The 21,795-nt window shown below is 52.4% G+C and overlaps 1 protein-coding gene across 5 annotated transcripts in view; it reads right to left on the bottom strand.

Annotated features, from left to right (window-relative positions):
* Positions 1–21,795, bottom strand: part of KLHL25 (kelch like family member 25) — a 53,714-nt gene that overhangs the window by 17,185 nt on the left and 14,734 nt on the right. For 4 of the 5 annotated variants that reach the window (XM_023553046.2, XM_003413900.4, XM_023553047.2 and 1 more), the window contains exon 2: positions 2,756–4,559. In XM_023553046.2, coding sequence (XP_023408814.1) covers positions 2,779–4,548 — 1,770 coding nt within the window. In that variant the 5' untranslated portion in view covers positions 4,549–4,559 and the 3' untranslated portion in view covers positions 2,756–2,778. Of the gene's footprint in view, positions 1–2,755; positions 4,563–21,795 lie in introns of all 5 variants that reach the window. The other variant, XM_023553045.2, reaches the window with a different exon arrangement.

A 21,795-nucleotide genomic window follows, 5' to 3' on the forward strand; every position in this document is an offset into this window, starting at 1 on the left:
GACAATGAGCAATATGACCATTCCTGTTTTCCAGAGGGGAAGACTGAGGCTCAGGAAAGTTAAGTACCCTGTCCAGGGTCAAGCAGCCAGGAAGAGTCAGAGCTGAGAGGTGATGCTTGCTTCCGTCCCAGGAGCCCTGAATCAGGGAAGTTCCCAGAAAAGTAAAGGGTTCACTGGGTCCTGCTGACCTGCCCCAGCCCCATCAGGCAGGGAGGGCTGGAGGGAGACTCTGTTCCAATCTGGGGGGTGGGCAGCCTGTCCCTGACCCTGCTTGTAGAAGAAGTGCCCTCAGGTACTCCCAGGAGGGGCGATGCCAGATGTATCAGAGCTGTCAGAGGCCATCAGCAGGGAAGCGGAGGTGGAACGAGGGCCCTCTGCACCCCACCCCCACAACCTGGCCCTGGGCTGGGCTAGGCTGGCCTGAGGTGGGAGGAACTTCATTCGCTACAGGTGACCACCCCCCAGGTTCCTAAATAACCTAGACAGTAAAAACAGAATTAATGCTGAAATGCCAACATCCTCTTTGAAGCCTAACTCCCCAGAGGACCAAGAAATTTGCTAGTCAGATTTTTCTCCCAAAGAGGAAAAGAACAGATTTTTAAAAAGAGAACAAAGCCACACTGCTACTATCCAGGCTGGCTTGGAGGACACCAACACCCTGTAGTTACCGCCCCACTGCCAATGGGATGCCTCTGGGCTTTCCGCCTGAGTGTACCCCTTTAAGGGACTCGAAGGTTCCGCTGGATTTGATTTAATGGCTGAAACATCAGATTCCATTTAGTGGCAATCCCAGCTAAGCAGGAGTGCTTTGGCTCCTGCAGAGCTTTCAGCATTCTGTCAGCAGCTGCTGGCTGGTGGAGAAAATTAATTCTCGGTTCAGGTCAGCCCTGGTGGGGTTCCTAGGGCCTGAGCACACGAGATAGCTGGAGAAGGAGAGCCTTGGGGCCACAAAGGAAGAGGGGCCGAAGGGGTGGGGCCCTCTTGGCACGACTTCTGGTGTCAGGTGGGCAGAGGTGGGGCCTTGGTGAGTCACCAGCCCAGAAGGCCCTTCTTCCCCAGTCTTGTCTTGGGCCTGAGGTAACAAGAGCAGCCCCTCATCGTCTTCCACCCACCCAGCTTCTTAAAGCCCCTAGGGACCCCTGCTTCCCTGCACCCCTACCCTCGGGTCCCTGACCTCACAGCCCTAGGGGTTAAGGACCTGCTGCCTTCACTCCCAGGCATGGGGGACCTGTGGGGAGGCTAAGAATGGGACATGCGAGTGACATGGCCCCTCAGCCCCTGGTGTTTCCCAGGAGCTGTCTAGAAGTGCCTATCAACCCGTTCCCCAGCTCTGTGTGGCCACTCCGCCCATCACCCAGTCACAGTCCTCACCCCTTGAACTGTTGCACAGGTGGTGAGGATGCCTGTTTCAGCCTCAGTACTGGACTCTGATCCTGTCCCCAGAAGGGGCAGCACCAGGCTAAACTGGTCCTTCCTGGCCCTCTCCTTTCTGCCCATCTGTCTCTTCACTCGTGCTCACACATCCCTCCTCGTTTCTCCCTGTCCCTCCCCTCACTCCCCAAGTGCCTGAACGTTGCTTGCTCTCCCTCCTGCCCAGGAGTGCTGTGTCTATGGTGGTGGAGCTAAGTAACTCACCATGCAGCACACCCTGCTCTGAGGCCCGCAGGGTGGCTTCCTTCAATCCATATGCCCACTCTACGCAGAGGGAACACTCCATTTGCAGAGGGCAGGCGACAGAGGGCCCCTTGCACTCATACACTGGGCGGCACACAGCCAGCCTCAGGACAGGCAGGACTCAAAGCCAGGGCCCCAGCACCTTCCCCAGCCATGCCAAAAGCACTAACACCCACCTTGAGCCAGGTGTGCTCATCACTGTGCACACTGGAGCACCTAGGGAGCTTTAGCTGACTGATGCCTAGGCCCCACCCACTGATTTAACTGGTCCAGGGTGTGACCTGGGTTTTAGGATTTTTTAAAAGATCCTCAGGGGGTTCTAATGTTCAGCCAGGTTTGGGAACCGGGAGCGCCGGTGGTGGAGTGGTTAAGAGATCAGCTGCTAACCATAAGATCAGCAGCTCAAATCCTTCAGCTGCTCCTTGGAAACCCTATGGGGCAGTTCTACTCTGTCCTATAGGGTCGCTGTGAGTTGGAATCGACTAGACGGAAATGGGTTATAGGTACTGGTGCAAATGGTTAACGTCCTCGGCTAGCTAACAGAAAGGTTGGCAGTTCGAGTCCACCAGAGGCACCTTTGGAAAAAATGCCTGGTGATCTAACTCTGAAAAAATCAGCCACAGAAACCCTATGGAGCACAGTTCTACTCTGACACACATGAGGTGGCCATGAGTCATGGCTGACTTGACCGGAACTGGCCTGGCACTAGTCTAAGGGTGCCCTCACTGTTTTACAGAGGGGTAAATAACATGCTCAAGGTCACCTCCAGGTAAGAGGCGGCACTAGGATTCGGCCTCAAAGCTGAGAAAGGGACAAGGATACACCGGACACCTGCCATTCCATGTAACCTTCTCTGCAAAACTGCAACCGTTACCTAGCTAAAACCTGTTGCCACTGAGTCGATTCAGACTCACAGCCATTGTACAGGACAGAGTAGAACTGCCCCATAGGGTTTCCAAGGAGCTGCTGATGGGTTCAAACTGCCAGCTTTTTGGTTAGCAGCCGAAAGCTTAACCATTGTGCCTAGAGTGGGAAAACGCACTTTCCCGCTGGCCCTCCTGCAGCCCCCGGGGAGCCTCACCTGGCTGACTCCGCAGGTGCTCCTCAGGCGGGCAGGTGCTTCCAGGTGCTGACAAAGGCCGTGGGGATGAGTGAGTAGGGCACAGTGGTGATGCAGTTCCACGTGTCCGAGGTGGGGTCGTAGCAGTCCAGGGTCTTACACCGCTGGGTCCCAAAGTAGCCCCCTACCACATAGAGCTTGTTGCCTGAGGCCAGGGCGTGGCAGGACATGCGCTTGGCGGTCATGTCCCCGATGCGTGTCCACTGAGTGGTCTCGCAGTCGAAGCGGTAGGCTGAGGCGGCCGTGAACTCCGTGTCGCCCCCCATGATGAAGATCTGGCTGCCCAGGACGGCCGCGGCTGTGTAGCGCCAGGGCTGGGGGCATTCGGCCTTGATGTTCCACCGGTTCTCGGCGGGGTCGTAGCACTGCACTTTGGACACCATGTCCCGGTGAATGCTGGTGCCTCCGAACACAAAGAGCTTTAGCTTGGCGCTCACCACTGCAGCGTTGCTGACGCCATCCCGCAGCGGGGCCACCATTGTCCACTTGTTGGCTGCAGGGTCATACTTCTCTACCTGCTTCAGGGACACGGACGGGGAGGCTGGGAAGACGCCGGCCAGGGACGTGTGGCCGCCGACCACGTAGAGGCAGTTCTCCAGTTCGGCTGAGCCATGGCCGAAGCGGGCGATGAGCATGGGTGCTGCCTTGGACCACTCCTCGTGGACCGTGTCGTACACCCACACGTCCTTGGAGACGCCGTTCTCGGAGCCCCGACCCCCCGTCACGTAGACCTTACAGCCAATGGCTGAGGCGCTGAACTCCTTCCGCGGGCTGGGTAGGTCTGCCTTGGGGATGATCTCCTTGGCCTTGTGGTCCACCTGGTAGATCTTGTCACACATGAAGGTCTGGCCTCCCAGGATGAGCAGCGTGTGGCCTGCCTTGCGTGGCCGGGCACAGGGGCTGGTGACCACCCCGTCGTTCTGCAGGATCTTGGTCTTGCAGCACAGAGCCTCGTCCAGGATGAGCTTGGTGCGCTCGTCCGCCAGGATGCGGTCCTCACCCAAGAGGGCCTCCTTGAGGCAGTCGGATGGCAGCAGAGCCAGCCGCACGCTCCGCAGCAGCTCGGGCAGGTGCGCCTTCCGCTGCTCCAGGTCGTGCCTCACCCACTGCAGGACGGCCTCGAAGACCACTCGCTCGTCCTCTGTCTCCAGCTCATCGCTCGATGTGAGATCCAGCAGGGTGTCCTTGGATAGGCTGTTGAAGTCCTCGCTCTGCCGCACCGTCTCAAAGTGCACCAGGCACATGCGCCAGGAGAACTCATACAGCCGGCGGCACTGGTGGGCATCCGACAGTAGCATCATGCCCAGGCAGTTGGAGGGCAGCAGGTTCTTCTCGAGGAACTCGGCGGCGGCGTCCCGCACGTCGTGGAACTGCAGCATGTCACCCGCCTCCAGCAGCGACTCGGCGTTCTCCTCGTTGATGGCGATCCGGGAGGAGTAGGCAAAGTCCAGCAGCAGCTCCAGCACCTCAGGGTGCAGGTTGTCCTGGAAGTTGACCGTGTCGTCCCGGCTCTCCCGGAGGCCGTGGCTGAACATGGCCTCGAAGTAGCGGCTAGAGGCGGCGAGCACGGCGCGGTGACAGGGGAAGGCACGGTCACCGGCCCAGAGTGTGACGTCGGTGAACATGCGGTGCTTCCGCAGCGTGTTGAGGTGGGCCAGCACACAGTCGGGGTGGGAGGCCTTGTGGAAGAGCGTGATGTTCATGGAGCCTGTGCTGCTCCGCGACTTGCGGGTCTCGTGGACGCTGACGGACATCGTGAGCCAATCTGCTGGGGGAAGCAAAGCCCAGGGTGAGAGGAGCCACTAGTGAGGGCAGCCTGGTGCTACCCGTCTGTCCTCACGTCAGCTCAGTCTTGAGCCCCAGCCCTGTCCCTCCTCCCTGCCCAGTTCTCCAACCCAAGCTCCCTCCAAGGACAACACGGGCATTTGAAAATGGCTGCACTTCTCCTCGGCCATTCAGAAACCACCCTTCTTGCTGTCTTTGGCCTGGAGATGAGCCTTCCACTGAGGTGAGCGTTACACGGGGCTGCCTTCCACAATGATGAGAAAAGGCAAATGGCAAGCACTCGTCACGGCAGCACTAAGTGGTGTGTACACTCAACCATATTTCTATTGTTAACCCATTCTGTAGCTGGGGACACCTAGGCTCAGAGGCAACGTGGCCACCCAAAGTGCAGGAGCCAGGATTCACACCCAGCAGGCAGCTCTAAAGCCCACTTCTGGTCTTCCACTGGACCATGGAGACTACCTCCTGTGGGGTTTGCTGCGGGAGGCTTTTGAAACCAGGTTCCTGAGAAGCTAGGCACCCAGTTTATAGGCTCCTTTGCTACCAGGAGACTGTGTCCATAGCGCCCCCTCCACTCAAAAAGATCCCCAAGAGCTGCTACCATGGCCCAGACACTCAGTGCAGACAAGTCCTCTGAATCTGGGGGTCTGCAGAGTCCCCTTGACTCAGCTGGGGTGACGAGCATGAGCTCGGGGTGAGGCTGCTGACCAGTGGCTCAGCCCATAAGGTACCTGCTCCATTCCAAGGTCCCAATGGGAAGCCAAGGCAAGGGCCCAGGAGTCACAGCCAGAAATGCTAAGACCAAGAATTGGCCAATCCAGATTGGCCTCAAGCAAAGCAGCCAGAAAACTGGGAGCCACTGGAGCCTCACTGGCTCTGTTGGGTGCCCCCACCTCCCTGTCCGCCCACATTACAGCCTGGAGGCTGGGTGCTCCGAGCTGCTCCTCGATCAGGAAGACGCAGGCTCATCCTGGCTTGAAGGTGGGTGATTCCCAAGCATTTTCATTCGAGTCCAGCCCGTACAGGACCAAGGACCTTGACTTCCTGCCGTGGGAACAAGGCTCTGCCAATAGGCCAGCAAAAGCATACTTCTCAAGAAAAAGTGGCCAAAAAGCACTTAGCACTAGGCCAGGCCCCCCAAAGCCTGTGCTGCCTCCTTCCCACTAGTCACGAGGCCAAAAAATGGTCTACTTAATAATAATCTGGTAAAGGAAGGAAGCGATTTCATGCTTCAATGAAATTTTAAACTAGTGTCCGACTGCACTGCCCCCTCTCACACTCCCCCCTAGAGAGGACCCAAAGAAGCCGCAGGCTGACGTGATTACTGCTGCCTAGGCAGTGCCCCTGTGCCTGGGCTCCTGGTGGGCCAGTGATGGGGCCTGGCCTTGCTGCTCTGGCCCCTAAGACCCAGGCTGGGCAGACTGGAGGGTTGGGACCTGTTTGCTGGACGGCAGGACACTGTTGTCCAAACCTGCCCCTGGACACATGGCCCCCTGACTCCGAGGTGAGCCTACCCAGAGGTATTACTGAGGGGCCAAAGGTCTCAGGAGACTGGCCGGGGCCCTGTGTCCTCAGCAGGATCCGATACCAGTGCGGAGGGTGGCATGGGACAGGATGAGAGTGCTGGACCCCACGGAGGTCCAGGCTCTGCTCCCCATCCTGGGGCACACCTCCCTGCTCTCTGTACCTCACTCTTCTCTCCTGTCCTGCTCAGGCCTCCCTGATTCCCTCATTGGAAAATTATTTACCAAGCGCCTCCTGTAAGCCAGGCCCCGGGACGGGGTGTCCGGGTCACAGGGACAGGACAGGCTATGCTGCCAACTCGGACCCTTATTGCCCAATCTGAATTTCGGACCCTGCCACACGTTTCTCAAACCTTCCTGTGATTGCGAAATTCTCATTTCCCCTTCTTCCACCCCCTTAATTGTTGGACACTTTCCCAAATAAGGTCGTCTGCCTGGTGACCCTGTCCTGCCCCACCCCACGGCCTCTGCTGTGCGAAGCACTGTGTCCAAGGTGTGGCCTTTGCTCTGAACACCACACTGGGGAAGTGGGCTCAGGGCACCGAGAACCAGGCCTCCAGTGGGGTCTCTGGGGCTCCAAGGCATTTTCACAGGTCCCACCTGCTCTGGGTGCCTGAGTGCCTCCCACACCTGCCCTGCCCCACCCCGACCAGCCAGGGAGCCAGGCCACCCCAAACTTGGGCTAAGCACCACCTGGAATGCCTAAGCTCGGCTACCCCAGATGTACGCACGCCTTCTCTCGTGCTCCTTTTACAGACAACCTGGGTTGGAATCCCAAATCTTCACCTGCTCATCTATGGCCCTGTGACCAGGAGAGGGGTTCAGTGAGTTTCAGAGGGCCTGGTGTCCCCACACTGCCAACCACATGGGGAGATATTTCCAGTCCCACGAGGAAAAGGCCTCTGGGTTTTCTGGACTGGGTGCTTCCCTTGAGTGGCACGCTTCCCTCTCTCCAGGCCCCCTCAAGTGTCCGGAGTCCACGCTGGCAGGGCAGCTGACACTGGAAGCTGTGGGGTGAGGGCTGGGCTTGGCCTCTACCCAAGACGGCTTTGTTACCAGGCTGTCCTGTGAGGGTATTGATGCGGAGGCTTCCTATCGAGGGGGTTAAAGGTGGGACAGGAATGCAATGGTTAAGTGCTCAGCTGCTAACCAAAATGCTGGAGGTTCGAGCCCAAGCAGAGGCACCTCGGGAGAAAGGCCTGGCAATCTACTTCTGAAAAATCAGCCACTGAAAACCCTATGAAGCACAGTTCTATTCTGGCATGGGATCGCCATGAGTCAGAGTCAGCTAGACGGCAACTGGGAACCAGTTAACTGTGGGACAACCAAGCTGCAGACTGAGAGCACCATAAAGTGGGCCAAATCCACACAGAGCAGCCATGCTTGTCCTGAGAACAAGGGAAAGCAGTGCCCTTTCCATGGCCAACACTGAGCAGGCAGCCCCAGGGCCCCAGAGCCAGCCCAGTGACCGGCTCAAATCAAGGCCAAAAATGCCCACCGGCTTACACAAACTTCCACACAGCCAAAGAACCGGAGGCTCGACAAGCACCCCAAGCAGGGTTCCCGCTCCCAGCAGCCGCTTCCTGTTTTTCTACCTCTTGTTTAGGTGGGCAGCTGACCCCTGAGCCAGTCTCCCAGGGACAGTAGCCGCTCCTTCACTGACTCATGCCAGCCTCTGAGCTAAGTGATCTAGACACACAACCTCATTTCAGTCGCTCCACAGCTCCATAAGGTGGAGAGGATCACTGTCCCCAACTTACAGATGAGGATGCCAAGGTCAGAGACATTAACTTCCGTGGCCCAGGGCACACAGGTTGCGAATAGGCAGAGCCACAATTCTCCACTCAGGCCCACAGTCCCTAAGACTGTGCTCAGCTCCCAGCTCTCAGTGTAGGAGGTGTCCGTCACCTAGGCCCAGGCAGAGGGATGCCTGGCTGCTGTGTTCTTCCCCTCAGGCTCCTCACCTGGAGCACAAATACCTGGACATCTAACAGTTAACCAGTTGCCCTCGAATTGACTCCAACTCACGGCGGCCCCGTGTGTGTCAGAGTAGGACAGTGTTCCACATGGTTTTCAGAGCTATGGCCTTTTGGAAGCAGACTGCCAGGCCTTTCTTCTGAGGCACCTCTGGGTGGACGTGAACTGCCAACCTTTCAGCTAGTAGCTAAGCACTTAACTGTTTGTGCTACTCAGGGGCTCTTATCTAAGCTACCTCAACCTTAATATATCCAAACGAGAGAACTGAGCATTTCCCCCAAAACTGCTCCTCCCCTAGACTTCCCCAGCCCAGGAAATGGCAACAAATATCTAGGTGTTCCCCACCCCAACCTAATACAGCAGCAAGACCTGCTGACCCCACCTCCTGAATGAATCCTGAATCTGTCCTCTTCTACCACCTCCACGCCTCATCTGGACAAACGCACAAATCCCCTTGCCAGTGACCGGCTTCTGCTCCTGCCTGCCCATGGTGTCTTCTCCACACGGGGGCCAGGGCGTCCTCGTAAATGCATCAGGCACTCCTCCAAGAGTCAAACGCAGAACTGCCATATAACCCAGCAACTTCATTCCTAGGTGTACACCCAAAACAATCAAAGCAGGGACTCCGTCTAACACATGCACACCAACGAACATCACTCACAACAGCCAAAAGGTGGAAACAACCCAAATGTTCATCGGCCAATGAATGAATAAGTAAATGGGGTAGATCCCTGCAGTGGAATATTATTCAGCCATAAAAAGGAATGAAGCCCTGATACAGGCTACAACATAGATGAACTGTGGAAACACTATGCTAAGTGAAAGAAGCCAGACACAAAACGACAAATATTATATGATTCCATTTATATGAAGTATCTAGAATAAATAAATCCATAACGATGGAAAGCAGGCTGGGGTTTGTCGAGGGCTGGAGGAGGAGGGAATAAGCAGTAATTGTGTAATGCGCCTGCGGCTTCTTTTCGGGGTGATGAAAATGTTTTGGAATGAGAAAGGAGTGGTGGTTGCACAACACTGTGAATGTACTAAATGCCAATAAATTAATTTTAAAATACTTAATTTCATGTTATGCAAATTTTACCTAAAAAAAAAAAAACAAACAACAAAAACCCCATATCATACCCCAGTAAAATCCCAAGTTTTCCCCATGGCCTCCAGGTCCCCACATAAGCTGACCCCACCCCACTGGGTGGTCTCAGCCCTCACAGCCTGACTTCTTGTGCCCGCTCCCTCCCCCGCTGAGGTCACACTGGACTCTCTGGGGGGGCCTCAGGGCCTGAACCTGCAGCTCCCTCCCCCACTTCATCTAGGTCTCTGCCCAAATGTCATCTCCTCAGAGAGGCCTCTTCTGACCACCATGAAAAGGCCTTAACCCCTCCCAACGTGTCACCTTCCTCACGGCTCACCATACTTAATACTGCGTGTTTATTGCTTAGTGTCCCTCCGACTAGACCCCATGTGGTGTTCTGACATGCCCTCAGGCCCTAGGATGACTCTGGTACAGGGTGCGTTCTCAACCTGACTGAAAATTTCAAGTCTCTTGCTTTACCACGATGAGACTGCTGAGACACGTAAGATGTTCAAAACTCACGTCATTGAACATCTAACCTGACTGCTAACCCTGCTGCTTTCCAGAACTGAAAAGATGAGGGCTGAGACAGTGGGAGAATAGTGGCAAGTGAGCACTGGATGCCTATAGTGGACAGTCACTGGGTCGCTATTGGGCTACCACTGTCTTCTTATATTGACACCCTGATTATTCTCTGGAAATGCCCTCCTCCACTCTCAGTCCATGTGGTCGTGTACACTGACTCCAGGGATGGGCATCTGGCCCTGGATGACCAAAGCAGCATACTGCTGGGCCACGGGGACTGACCCAGGAGTGAACGTGACCCAGGCCCAGTCAATCAGACTGCTCCATCCTCCCAGCCACCATGATGGGCCCCAGACCTGAGGTGGACCAATGAGCCTCTATTCTGAGATGTACAGAGGAGCTGCTGGGAATGGAGTAGGCTCTTTCCCCAGGAATGCTGAGAGACCCAGGCAAAGGCTTGGGGTAGGGGTGGGTAACAGCCATGTTGCCACCTGCCTAAGGTGGAAGCCTATACAGGAAGGCAGGTATCTTGGCTATCTAGTGCTGCTGTAACAGAAATGCCACAGGTGGAAGGCTGCAACAGTTTATTCTCTCACAGTGTAGGAGGCTAGAAGTCCAAATTTAGGGTGCCAGCTCCAGGGGAAGCCCTTCTCTCTCTGTTGGCTCTAGGGAAAAGTCGTTGTCATCAATCTTCCCCTGGTCTAGGAGCTTCTCAGTGCAGGGACCCTGGGTCCAAAGGACGTGCTATTCTCCTGGCTCTTATTTCTTGGTGGTATGAGGTCCCCATGTCTCTGCTCCTTTCTCTCTTTTATATCTCAAAAGAGATTGGCTTAAGACACAACTCAATCTTGTAGATTAAGTCCTGCCTCTTAACATAATTGCCACTAATCCCATTTCATTAGCATCATAGAGATAAGATTTACAACACATAAGAAAATCATATCAGATGACAAAATGGTGGACAATCACACAATACTGAGAATCATGGCCTAGCCAAATTGACAGATATTTTGGGGGGACACAGTTCAATCCACAACAGCAGGATAGAGCAGTTCTTCACTTGTACCCCTCATGCCTGCTGTGCCTGAGGCCAGTCTTCCCCTAAACTTCCCTTTTCTGCCCAGGTCTGTTGGAGAGGGGCTTCTGTCACTTGCCACCACGAGTCCTGACCAACACAATGGCTCACTAGGCATCAGTTTCCAGAATCAGTGATGAGGGGCTGCTTGCCTTGGGGACTCCAATGATAAGGGGCCTTAGTTGTGTGTGTCCCTTCACCCTTTCCACCTCTATGGAGCCTATCCCAGACACCAAGAACTGGTTTTGTGAGTGTTACTGATTGTGTCCCGCCGCCCCCCAAAAAAGTTAGAATCCTAACCCTTACCCATGGATGTAATCCTGTTTGCAAAGAGAGTTTTCTTTTCTTTGTTGTGTTAATTGGACCATACCCAAGTAGGGTGGGTTCTAAATAATCACTTCTGAGTTATAAAAAGAGCAGACTGGACACAGAGACACACACAGGGAGAAGAGGAAGATAGACGGACACATCCACAACGATTGGGGCGGCTACAAGAAGCTGAAACAGACAAAGAAGGACATCCCCCTGGAGCCACACCCGAATTCAGACGTACCTCCTTTTGAACTGTGACAAGGTCCCTAGATAGTGCAGTCTGGTCTCAGCTACTAACTTAAAGTTTGGCAGTCTGAAACCCCCCAGCAGTGTCACAGAAGACAGGCCTGGCGATCTGCTTCTGTAGATTACAGCTAAGAAAACCCTACACGGTAGTTAGTTCTACTCCGCAACACATGGGGTCACCAGGAGCTGAAGCTGACTTGACGGCAATGGGTTCTGTTTTTTTGAACTGAGAAAATAATTTCTGTTCTTTAAAGCCACTTACTTGTGGTATTTGTGTTACAGCAGCACTAGATAACTAAGACAGTGAGGTTATCTTTTACAGTCACTCAAAATATGTTCGTTTAGCACCAATTACATGCATGGCAGAGGCTGTGGGATACAAAAGGGGTGTGAGACAGAGGTGCTGGCAGCAGGACGGCTGAGCACTGGAGAGCATGTGTGTGCAAATCAGGTGTGTCCAGGCTCTTGGAAGCCCCGTCTCCATGCCTTTGGTGCCATGGTAAATCAGACACTCTCATGCTGCACGCATCACGGAACCATGTTTTGATTACCTAAGCGTCATCCTGGGTTTTGCTAGACTCACGGCACATAATTTAACTGCATGACCATGCAGTGCTACAGACTAACAATTAATCATCCTGCCAAGAGCTATCGACCCACCTCAGACAACACCTCCTCTCCACCTGTCTCCCAACGCCACAGACAAGCAATCCTCGCCTACAGAAAAGTGGTTCAAACGGTCCAAGAGCAATGTGCTGGCTCCTTTCTCTCACTATCCTTGGAAAGTTAACTAAATGCAGAAGGCATCAAAGTACACAGGAGGTATGACCTTCAGAAAAGAACTTGCCATACTCAGAGAAGCTTCCAGTGACTAAAAACTAAAGGCCTGCATTCATTAAGAAAAATGAATCAGAGGCCGTCAAAGCTGTTATCCTGGTGTCTGCTCTAGAAGGCCTGATTCCATTTGGCTGCAGCACCATCCCATCCTACCCCTTACTCCCCTCAACCAAAAAACCCTCGTGGCCACCGAGTCGATTCCGACTCACGGCGATCCTATATGGCGGAGCAGAACCGCCCTACAGGGTTTCTGAGGAGCTGCTGGTAGATTAGAACTACCGACCTTTTGGTTAGCAGCCGAGTTTTTGTTTTTAATTTTTATTGTGCTTTAAGTGAAAGCTTACAAATCAAGTCAGCCTCTCACACAACAACTCATATACACCTTCCTACATACTCCTAGTTGCTCTCCCCTCAATGAGACAGCCCGCTCCCTCCCTCCACTCTTTCTTTTCTTGTCCATTTCGCCAGCTTCTAACCCCTTCTACCCTCTCATCTCCCCTCCAGGGGGAGATGCCAACATGGTCTCAAGTGTCCACTTGATCCAAGAAAGCAGCCGAGCTCTTAACCACTGTGCCACCAGGGCTCCCCTTACTCCGCTAGCCGAGAGTTAAACGCCAAAACCAAGCCAGCTGCCATCAACTGGACTCGGGCTCCTGGCAGCCCCAGGTGTGTCAGAGTAGCGCTGACTCGGGCTCCCGGCAGCCCCAGGTGTGTCAGAGTAGCGCTGACTCGGGCTCCCGGCAGCCCCAGGTGTGTCAGAGTAGTGCTGACTCGGGCTCCCGGCAGCCCCAGGTGTGTCAGAGTAGCACTGTGCTCCACAGGGTTTTCAGCGGCTGAGTTTGCGGACGTATATTGCCAGGACTTTCTTCTGAGGCACCTCTGGTGAACCTGAGCTGCCAACCTCTTGGTTAGCAGTTGAGCGTGTTAACTGTACTACCCAGGACTCCTAGGCTAGAGTAAGTGATTCTCAAAATGAGGGTGTCAGCTCCATCATTCTTCGCCAGAGGCCCAAGAGACTCAGCTTGGGCGTTGATCCTGCTTTTCCGAGGTTCTCTGGTTTTAATGTCTCAGGCTCATGGCCAACTCAGCTGATCCCTTGGTGCAAATTAGAAAAAAAGGGCACCCCCTCACCCCATCCTTTGCAGTGAACCAATCTCTTCGTTAACGGGAAAGTACCTTTGGAAAACTGGAAAAGCTGGCCCTTCCAATGGTGGATGCGGCACTGGCCCAGGCACAAGGCTTGGAGGGAAACATGCAGGCTGAATTTCAGCCCACACTGGGCCAGTGTCATGTGCAGGGAACAACCTGCACAGTGGTTTGCGGCTGCCCTGCAGGAGCCAGCACTAACAGACATTGCAAAGCCCTCCTTTCCTGGGCCCACTCCATGGCCTCCGACTTCTCTCCCTTCCTCAGAGCAAAGCCCTGCCTTTCCTCCTGCTGATACAGAGAAAACACTGGGTGAGTCAGGTCAAAGATCCCGACAACGATGATTTCACGGAAACACAGAGCTGCAAGGACCTCAACATGCCCCTTTGCTCAGCCCCTCGTCCCCGGCCCAGTGAGATCCGCAGAGAACCTCTCCACTACTAGCTGCCATTGAGCGAGTCCTTACCACATGCCAAGGACTGTGCTGGGAGCTCTACTCACTTATCTTGCAACAGTATTCCGAAGAGCCATTTCCATCATTCCCATTTTACAGATAAGGAAACTAAGGCTCAAGGTCACTCTCCTGGAACTCTGGCATGACTGTAAACTCTGAGCTTTTAATTCCTTTGTTGTTGTTGGGTGCCGTCTAGTCCATTCTGACACATAGTGACCCCATGTGACAGAGTAGAACAGCCCCACAGGGTTTTTTCGGGCTGTAATCTTTACAGAAGCAGATCACGAGGTCTCTCTCCCACAGAGCTGCTGGGTGGGTTTGAACTGCCAACCTTTCGGCTAGCAAGCAAAGCGCTGCGTAGCCAAATTCCTCTGCTACATTGAAAAGGAAGGTGGGAGGTGGGGGAGCTTCTGTAGGTAGGGAAGAAGGATAACAGAATGATACATTTCTTCCCCTTCCACTGCCTAGTAGTAAAGTAGAGGGTCTGCAAAAAAGAGGAAGACCCTCACCAAAATGGACTGACACAGTGGCTGCAACAATGGGCTCAAGCATAATGACTGTGAGAATGGCACCGGACCAAGCAGTGTTTCGTTCTGTAGTACACAGTGTCACTATGAGTCGGAACTGACTGCACAGCACCTAACAACAACAACCACTTTCTCCCCCCACCCCCACCACCCTCTCCTGAGGGTTAGCAGTGCAGGTTAGGATATGGCCAGTGCCTGGCACGGAGGGCTGCTGCCTGCTTTGAGTTTTAGAAAGGCCGTGTGACATCTTACCACCCTACTAAGGCGTGTTCCTGGTAACTGTAGGCAGGTTACTGGAGGGCTTCTTGCAAAATAACCTAGGGAGCAGAGGAGCAGCTCAAGAATACCACCCCTCCTTGGGAGAAGGGTCCAGGCACTCCCACACTCCTCTCTTCTGGCTCACCTACAATTTCAATCACATAAGAACCAACGAGGGCAGCTAAATGTGAGGGCTGGCTGCTTTGTTCTGGTTTGTTCATCCACCGGAAGTTTCCTGAACATTAGGGAGATGGTGGGCGAATCAGACTCGGTTCCTGACCTCATGGGGGTTGCACTCTGGGCGGGGGGGACGGGGGGCATGGAGGCAGGCACACCATAATGATGAAACAGATCAACTCAGTGAACAGGCCTTTCACGTCCTGTAAGGGCTATGAAGAAAATAAACCGCAATGGGCCACGGAGCGGTGAGATGAGGATTGGCTCGCTGAACTAACGTGGCCAGAGACGGTGTTGGTGAAGAGGCGCTTTCTGAGCGGAACCTTCAGATGGTGCGCTGGAGGCAGAGCTTGAAGATCAGGAGAGAGGAAGACCCCAGGGACGGGGAACAGCAAGTGCAGAGGCTGGTTGGAAACAAGGTGGGCCCATGAGGGAAGGGAAAGGCCAGGGAGGCAGGCAGGGGCACAACCATGCAGGCTCACTGGAATAGACAAAAGACGGCCACAAACCCTCCACCACGCCTCCCATGGAGAGGTGGGTTGTCTACATTCCTCCCCTCAGATCTGGGCAAATTCTGTGACTACTCTGACCAACAGGATAGGCCTGAAGTGACATCGTGCTTATTTCTGGGTCCTGGCCTCTTCCACTTCCTGTCACATAATACTCCAGACAACCCTGAGTCGGCCATGCTGTGAGGAAGCTCAGCCTACCATGTGGAGTGACAGAGATGCCTGGTCATTGCCAGCTGTTCCAGCCATCTCCACATGCTGGGCACACAAGTGAAGAATTCAGCTCGGACATGCCAGCCCCAGCATATGTCAGGTGAGCTGAGGAACCCAACTGGCAGCCAGAACTGGGCCTCAGACATATGACCCCAGTGACTACAATGGCCACACTTCTCTCAACCTAAACATCTAAGTCCTGATCAAACACCTGCAGGGAGGGAGAGAGAGAGCACATGCACAACAGTATGGTCCTATTCTTTTTGGCTTTAAGCACACACACATAAAACAAAAACATTTGAGCAAGATGGGAGAGAGGGCCAGAACAGTGGCAGAGACAGTGGTATGGCAGAGCTGTTTCCCTCAGGGTGTTCTGACCCAGCTATTCTGACTGATTTAAGATCATGAAAAGCAGCCCTGAGGAAAGGTCAGCGACAGCAGTTAGGAATAGCGCCCCTGAAGACAGCTCAGCCATTAGTGTGTGACCTTGGGAAAGGTAATTCACCTCCCTGGGTCTAGTTTCCTCATCCACAGAGTGATGATAAAAACAGTAGCTACTTGTGAGAATTAAATGAGACGATAAATGCAAAGCACTTAGAAGACCCTTGGGCCCAGCATGCTTACTGGTGCTGCTATTACCACTGCCACTGAATAGACAGAGCACCCATTCCTGAGCCCTACTCCATCCCTAGCCTCCACTCTGAATAAGGTTTTCACTATTTACTTTTAAGTTGTTTCACTTTTTGAGTGTGTATCATTTTTATAATCAGGAAGAACACTAAAAGATTTTTTTCATGTCTGCTGGATCTAGGTTACTCTGGCAACTGTAACAATAAAGGACAGAATGACATTAAATATCACAGATGTGTCAGGGTGAGCGCTGTGACACTGTTACTGGAGCAGGGATTTCCCAGCACGGTGAGGCTATAGCCGACTCCCTGCCTTGCCCCCAGTGCCTGGGGGGCACAGTCATCTCAGGAAGCCCACAGGGTCCACAGGTTTCCAGCCTGCAGATTTTCAGATGGGAAACACACCAAGCATCCTTAGTAAGGAGATGATCTCAATATGAATTGAAAGTAAAGTAAGAATGACCACTGCCACTGAATTGGAGCTGCAGACTGTTCTAGACACAAGTGGATGATGAGACAATGGGCCCCTTTCCCAGTTCTGTTTTTCAGAGGCCATTTCATTAAAATAAATTGAATGTGTTTATGCAGAAAAATTTTGTGTACGCTGTGTTTAATTTAAAATGTAACGGATTAAAACTTTACATTTTTCCCTGTGTGCCCGCGTGTTTTTTACTTTTTGTTTTGGTTTTGTTTTTCAGCTTTTTACTGCCGGAAGATTTCAAACCTGCAATAAAGTTACAAGAACACACATGCATTCTGGTCTCATGTGGTCAGTCTGCTGGGTGGCACCTAGCCTCACCCAGTCCTCAGCCTCACCCACGCCCCCACAGGGGAATGGGTTGGTCACGGGGTAGGTTCTAGAACACAGTGAGGCTCAGGGAAGGGGTTAGGACATTTATTCAAACACTGCTTGGTATTAAAGAGGTTTCTTCTTCAGGCAGAATCAAAGTGTCCCTGAATCAAACAACTCTCCGGACGGCTGGGACCTCAGACCAACGTCCACCCCTGAATTTACCCAGTGGAGGTCAACATCACAACGCTCCCCCATGTCCCTTGACAGTGTGTCATGGGACAACCTGGTTCACTCCTGTTCGGGGGTCATGATCAAAGTGCCGCCATACCCTCTCAAAGGTGCCTCCCCAAGCCCCAGATGGGGCAATGAATCATAGGATTACCTTACACGCGGCCCACTGTCTGCCTGCAACCAAGGCCTACAAGAGAAAGAGAGATCCAAACAGACCCAGAGGGGGGCCGGCAGGAGTTTCGGTGCCTTCTCCACATCTTCTGGACTTTTTATGCACTGCACAAAAATGTTAAGCACACTTAAGGCAAGGGCAGCACTCCAGCTTCCATGACTGACAGCTAAGTCCCAGGCTGATGGCAGCCTCTTGTAGTCAGGGATCCAGGGCTATTATTACAAGCTGAGAGACGCTACTGAGATGGAGGCCCAGCTCCAATCTCCTGGAGGGATGGCTTGCCTGTGCAAGGCTGTGGGCCTTACCTCCAGGGCAACAGGCTCTGCTTCCCAAACACGGCAAAGATCAGAGGGTAAGAGGTTAGGACCAGTGAAATCTTGCAGGAGATGAAGCAACACTTGTTGCAAAAACTCAGTTGGGAACTCTCCTTGGGAAGGGGCCCACATCAAGGTGTGATTACTCTGAACTAGTGCTGTGCTGGGCACTTTATTGTAAGTTTTAGCCCTCACAGCCAAACTTGACATGCTTACGATGGTTTTAATCAGGATGGGCTAGGTTAGGCTGGGGCAACAAACAGCCCCCAAATCTCAGTGGCTTTAAAGGACAGAGATTTATTTCTTGCTCATACTATTTGGATCGTAGTTCAGTTGATGGGGGGGCGGGGGGAGGAGTGTTCTCATCTCTGTCCCTCCCAGAGACCCAGATGACACAGCAGCCACTTTCTTGAATGTCACCAAAGGGAAAGGAAAGCGTGCTCTGGGAAGTGTAGCTCTGACAAGTCAATACTTGGCCGGGAGGGGCACACATCATTTCCACTCACAACTCATTGGCCAAAACAGTCACAGGACTTCACTCAGCCATGAGAGAGCTAGCAAGTACAATTCATTCAGAGGCCCCGCTATTTCTGTAATTTGCAGATAAGAAGACAGAAGCTTAGAAGCAAAGACGTTATTTGTCGATTGGATAAAAATTCAAAAACTATGTGTGAATGGGTTAGTAAAGTATGGTTAGTACATATTTCACAGACATTAAAAATTATACTTGACAGCCACAGAGAAATAACCAAGCTTCCTGAGGGAGTAGGACGACCACATTTGCCTCATTTGCCGCAAAGTTAATGACAATGACAACAATGATAATAATAAATCATAGTTATTGAGTACCTACTATATGCTAGGCCCTGTTCTAAGTTCTCTACATGTGTGAACCCCTTTGATCCCTACAACAAACAGCCTTCGGTATGTTTATCATCTGCATTTTACGTGTTAAGAAACCGGACAGGGAGGTGTCAGGCAACTTGCCCAAGGTCACCAGGGGAGTGGGGGCACAGCCCAGCTCTCTAGTCCAGGAATCTGTGCCTTCCCGCTCCACCACATGAGCCCAGTGTCACGAGGCTGGGGGAGGGCAGCATTCAAATCCAGACCAGTCTCACTCTGGTGCACCAAAGGGGATAGAGGAGAAGTCTGTGGGACTTCAGCCTCAAATTCACCACGAGGGTCTTGCCAAAGTGACCTGTCCTTTTCCATCTGGTCCTTCTCAATCAGCTTCCTGAGAGACTTAAAGCCCTAATGCCCCAAGATACCCACTGCAGGCAATGGCATGAATGTAGCTCCACTGTACATCAAGAACCGTCCAAATTCTATACCACCCTGGGCAGAATGGAGAGCCCCGTCTCTCGGATCATTTCATAGGTTGTGTTCAGATGAGGAGCCCCAGCTGAAAGGCCACCATAGGGAAAGGAACCATTTAGGATTTAACAATCTCCCCTGCCTTGTCCAGCTACTCAAAGTCAGTGTAGGGATTTTGCCAGCTCCCCCTCAATGTGGTATTTTTTATTTATTTGAGAAGCCATCTGGCTAAGGAGAGAAGCCAGACCTCCCTCGGGAGAAGTGGTGTGAGCCATGTGTCCAGCCCACAGGAGAAGCAGCCACGGACAGTTGGTGCCCCTTTCTGCCCAGAATGCTGCTTTCTCGTGAGTATGAGCTCCATGAACCAAGTGAGAGAAGCCAGGAAATGCACCCAGCCTCAATCATTTTTATTGAAAAGACAACATGAGAGAGAAGAGCAGGAGCCAAAGATGTAAATCTCCTAGAATCACTTCCCCCAACACAGGCAGTCTCCACAGGGTAGGGCAGGGGTAGGTGGGTTACTGTTCCAAAGGGGGTAAAAACTGTTTCTTAGGGAAGACGAACAAAATCTTACTCTTTTTATATATAAAGCACAGATATACATACAGTAAGGAGCCCTGGTGGCTTAACAGTTAAACACTGAGCTGCTAACCGAAAGGTTGGTGGTTCAAACCCACCCAGCAGCTCCGTGGAAGAAAGACCCGGTCATCTGCTCTCATAAAGATTACAGCCTACAAAACCCTACGGGACAGTTCTACTCTGTCACATGGGGTCACCGTGAGCTGGAATCAACTCAACGACATACAACAACACATACAGTGTGTAAACAGACATATAGCATATCCATTGCTCTTGAGTCGATTTTGACTCATAATGACCTATAGGACACAGCAGACCTGCCGGATAGGGTTTCCAAGGAGCAGCTGGTGGATTCAAACTGCTGACCTTTTGGTTAGCAGCCAAGCTCTTAACCACAGTGCCACAAATACATGTGTGATTAAAATTTAATGGGGACAGGGTTGACAAAGGAAAAAAAACCCAAAAAACTTCCTTGAGGGGGGTACAATATAAAAATGGTTGAGAAACACTGCAAACAGAGTAACAATTCTGACTTTATCTTGTTATTTTAAGCTTTTATTAAAAAAAAAAAAACATTTTTACATTGTTGCAACTATAGAATTCTGTTTTACCTTAACTTTCCACATAGTTTCCACATTCCTACCCTTCATTCACCACCAACAAAGATCAATGAAGGGCCTATTATGCAAAGATAGTGGGGATCACAGCGAGCAAGGTAGAAAATCTTCCCGTTCCCTCAGGAAGCTTGCTTCTCTCTCTGTGGTTGCCAACTATAATTTTTAATGTCTGTAAAATGCATGGGGCCCTGGTGGCACAGTGGTTAAGAGCTCGGCTGCTAATCAAAAAGTCAGCAGTTTGAATCTACCAGCCACTCCTTGGAAACCCTATGGGGCAGTTCTACTCTGTCCTATACGGTTGCTACGAGTTGGAATCAACTTAACGGCAATGGGTTTTTTGGTGAAATATGTATTAACCACAGTTTACTAATCCATTTACCCACAGTTTTTGAACTGTTATCTAATGAACAAATAATATCTTTGCTTCTATTGAATTATTTTCTTGAGTAAATTCCTTGGACAAAGATTAAAGACTTCTGATGTCATATTGTTCTAAAAGTTCTATGTTTTCCATGTATGTCACCCACCGAAAAAGTCAGGCGCTATTAAGCCGACTCTGACTCATGGCGACCCCATGCGTGTCAGAGCAGAACTGTGCTCCACAGGGTTTTCAATGGCTGGTTTTTCTAAAGCAGATCACCAGGCCTTTCTTCCAAGGTGCCTCTGGATGGACTCAAACTTCCAACCTTCTGGTAAACATGTGCACCACTCAGGGACCAGGCCACCCGCTGAGCTATGTTTAAACCACACCTGCAACAAAGAGGCTTTTTTCAGCTCAGACATCTCCACATTCACTAGGGCAGGGCCGGACCGGGCCAGGCCGGGCAGGGCCGGGCCGGGCCGGGCAGGCGAGGGCTGTCGCACAGCTTCTATCCTCTGCATCCTTTTCTCCCAGCTCTCCCCACCCGGCTTGTGGTGCCACCTGGACTTTCTCTGGCCCCAGAGCTAGGTGGCATCTGCAAGCCCAGCTGTGGCTCCAGACTGAGACAAGGCAGTGAAATGGACACCGCTGCTCTAATCACAGGGGACGACCAACTTGGCATGGGGTCCACCCATCTGTTGAAATAATTTGTTTCCTTTCACTTAGGAAGAGTGAGACAGACAGAGGGAGAAACAAAGAGGGCTCTCTGGCCCCTCAAAGCAAACACTGTATCACTGCAGGTTCCTCCCTCTTCAGCTGGACCAGCCTGGCCCTCTGGCAAACAGAGGGGACCTGGGGACGTGCAGGGGCTGTCTTTCCTGTCTGTGCCCTGAAAGACCCACCAAGGCCCACAGATGAAGCCATTAAAAGCACTCTGGCTTGCATATCGCTTTCAATGAGCACATGAAGGCACAGCCTGGACAGGGGGAACGTGTAGAAGAAGAGGGGGGAAAAAACAGCTATTTGTTGGAAATCAGTTTCTTGGGAGAACTCTCTAGGCTTTCCCAGGCTGTCAGTGTTAGCACTGAATCAGAATTAGAATGTTCCTTAATTCCTAAAGCCCGAGACACAGCACTTTCCCTCTCCACTGAGGGACAGGACACAGTGGGGAATGTTATTGGTACAACCTCCTTGGAGAGCTCACTGGCAGCATCTTCCAAAATGACCAATCCATGTCCCCCTGCCCCAGCATCTGTGCTCCCAGGAATTCTCCCTTTAGCTACAGGTGCACATGTGTAAGTATAGCTGGAAACAACCTCAAGGTTCACAAATATGACAAC

This window comes from Loxodonta africana, chromosome 13 (genome assembly GCF_030014295.1).
Source record: "Loxodonta africana isolate mLoxAfr1 chromosome 13, mLoxAfr1.hap2, whole genome shotgun sequence".
Taxonomy (NCBI): Eukaryota; Metazoa; Chordata; class Mammalia; order Proboscidea; family Elephantidae; genus Loxodonta; species Loxodonta africana.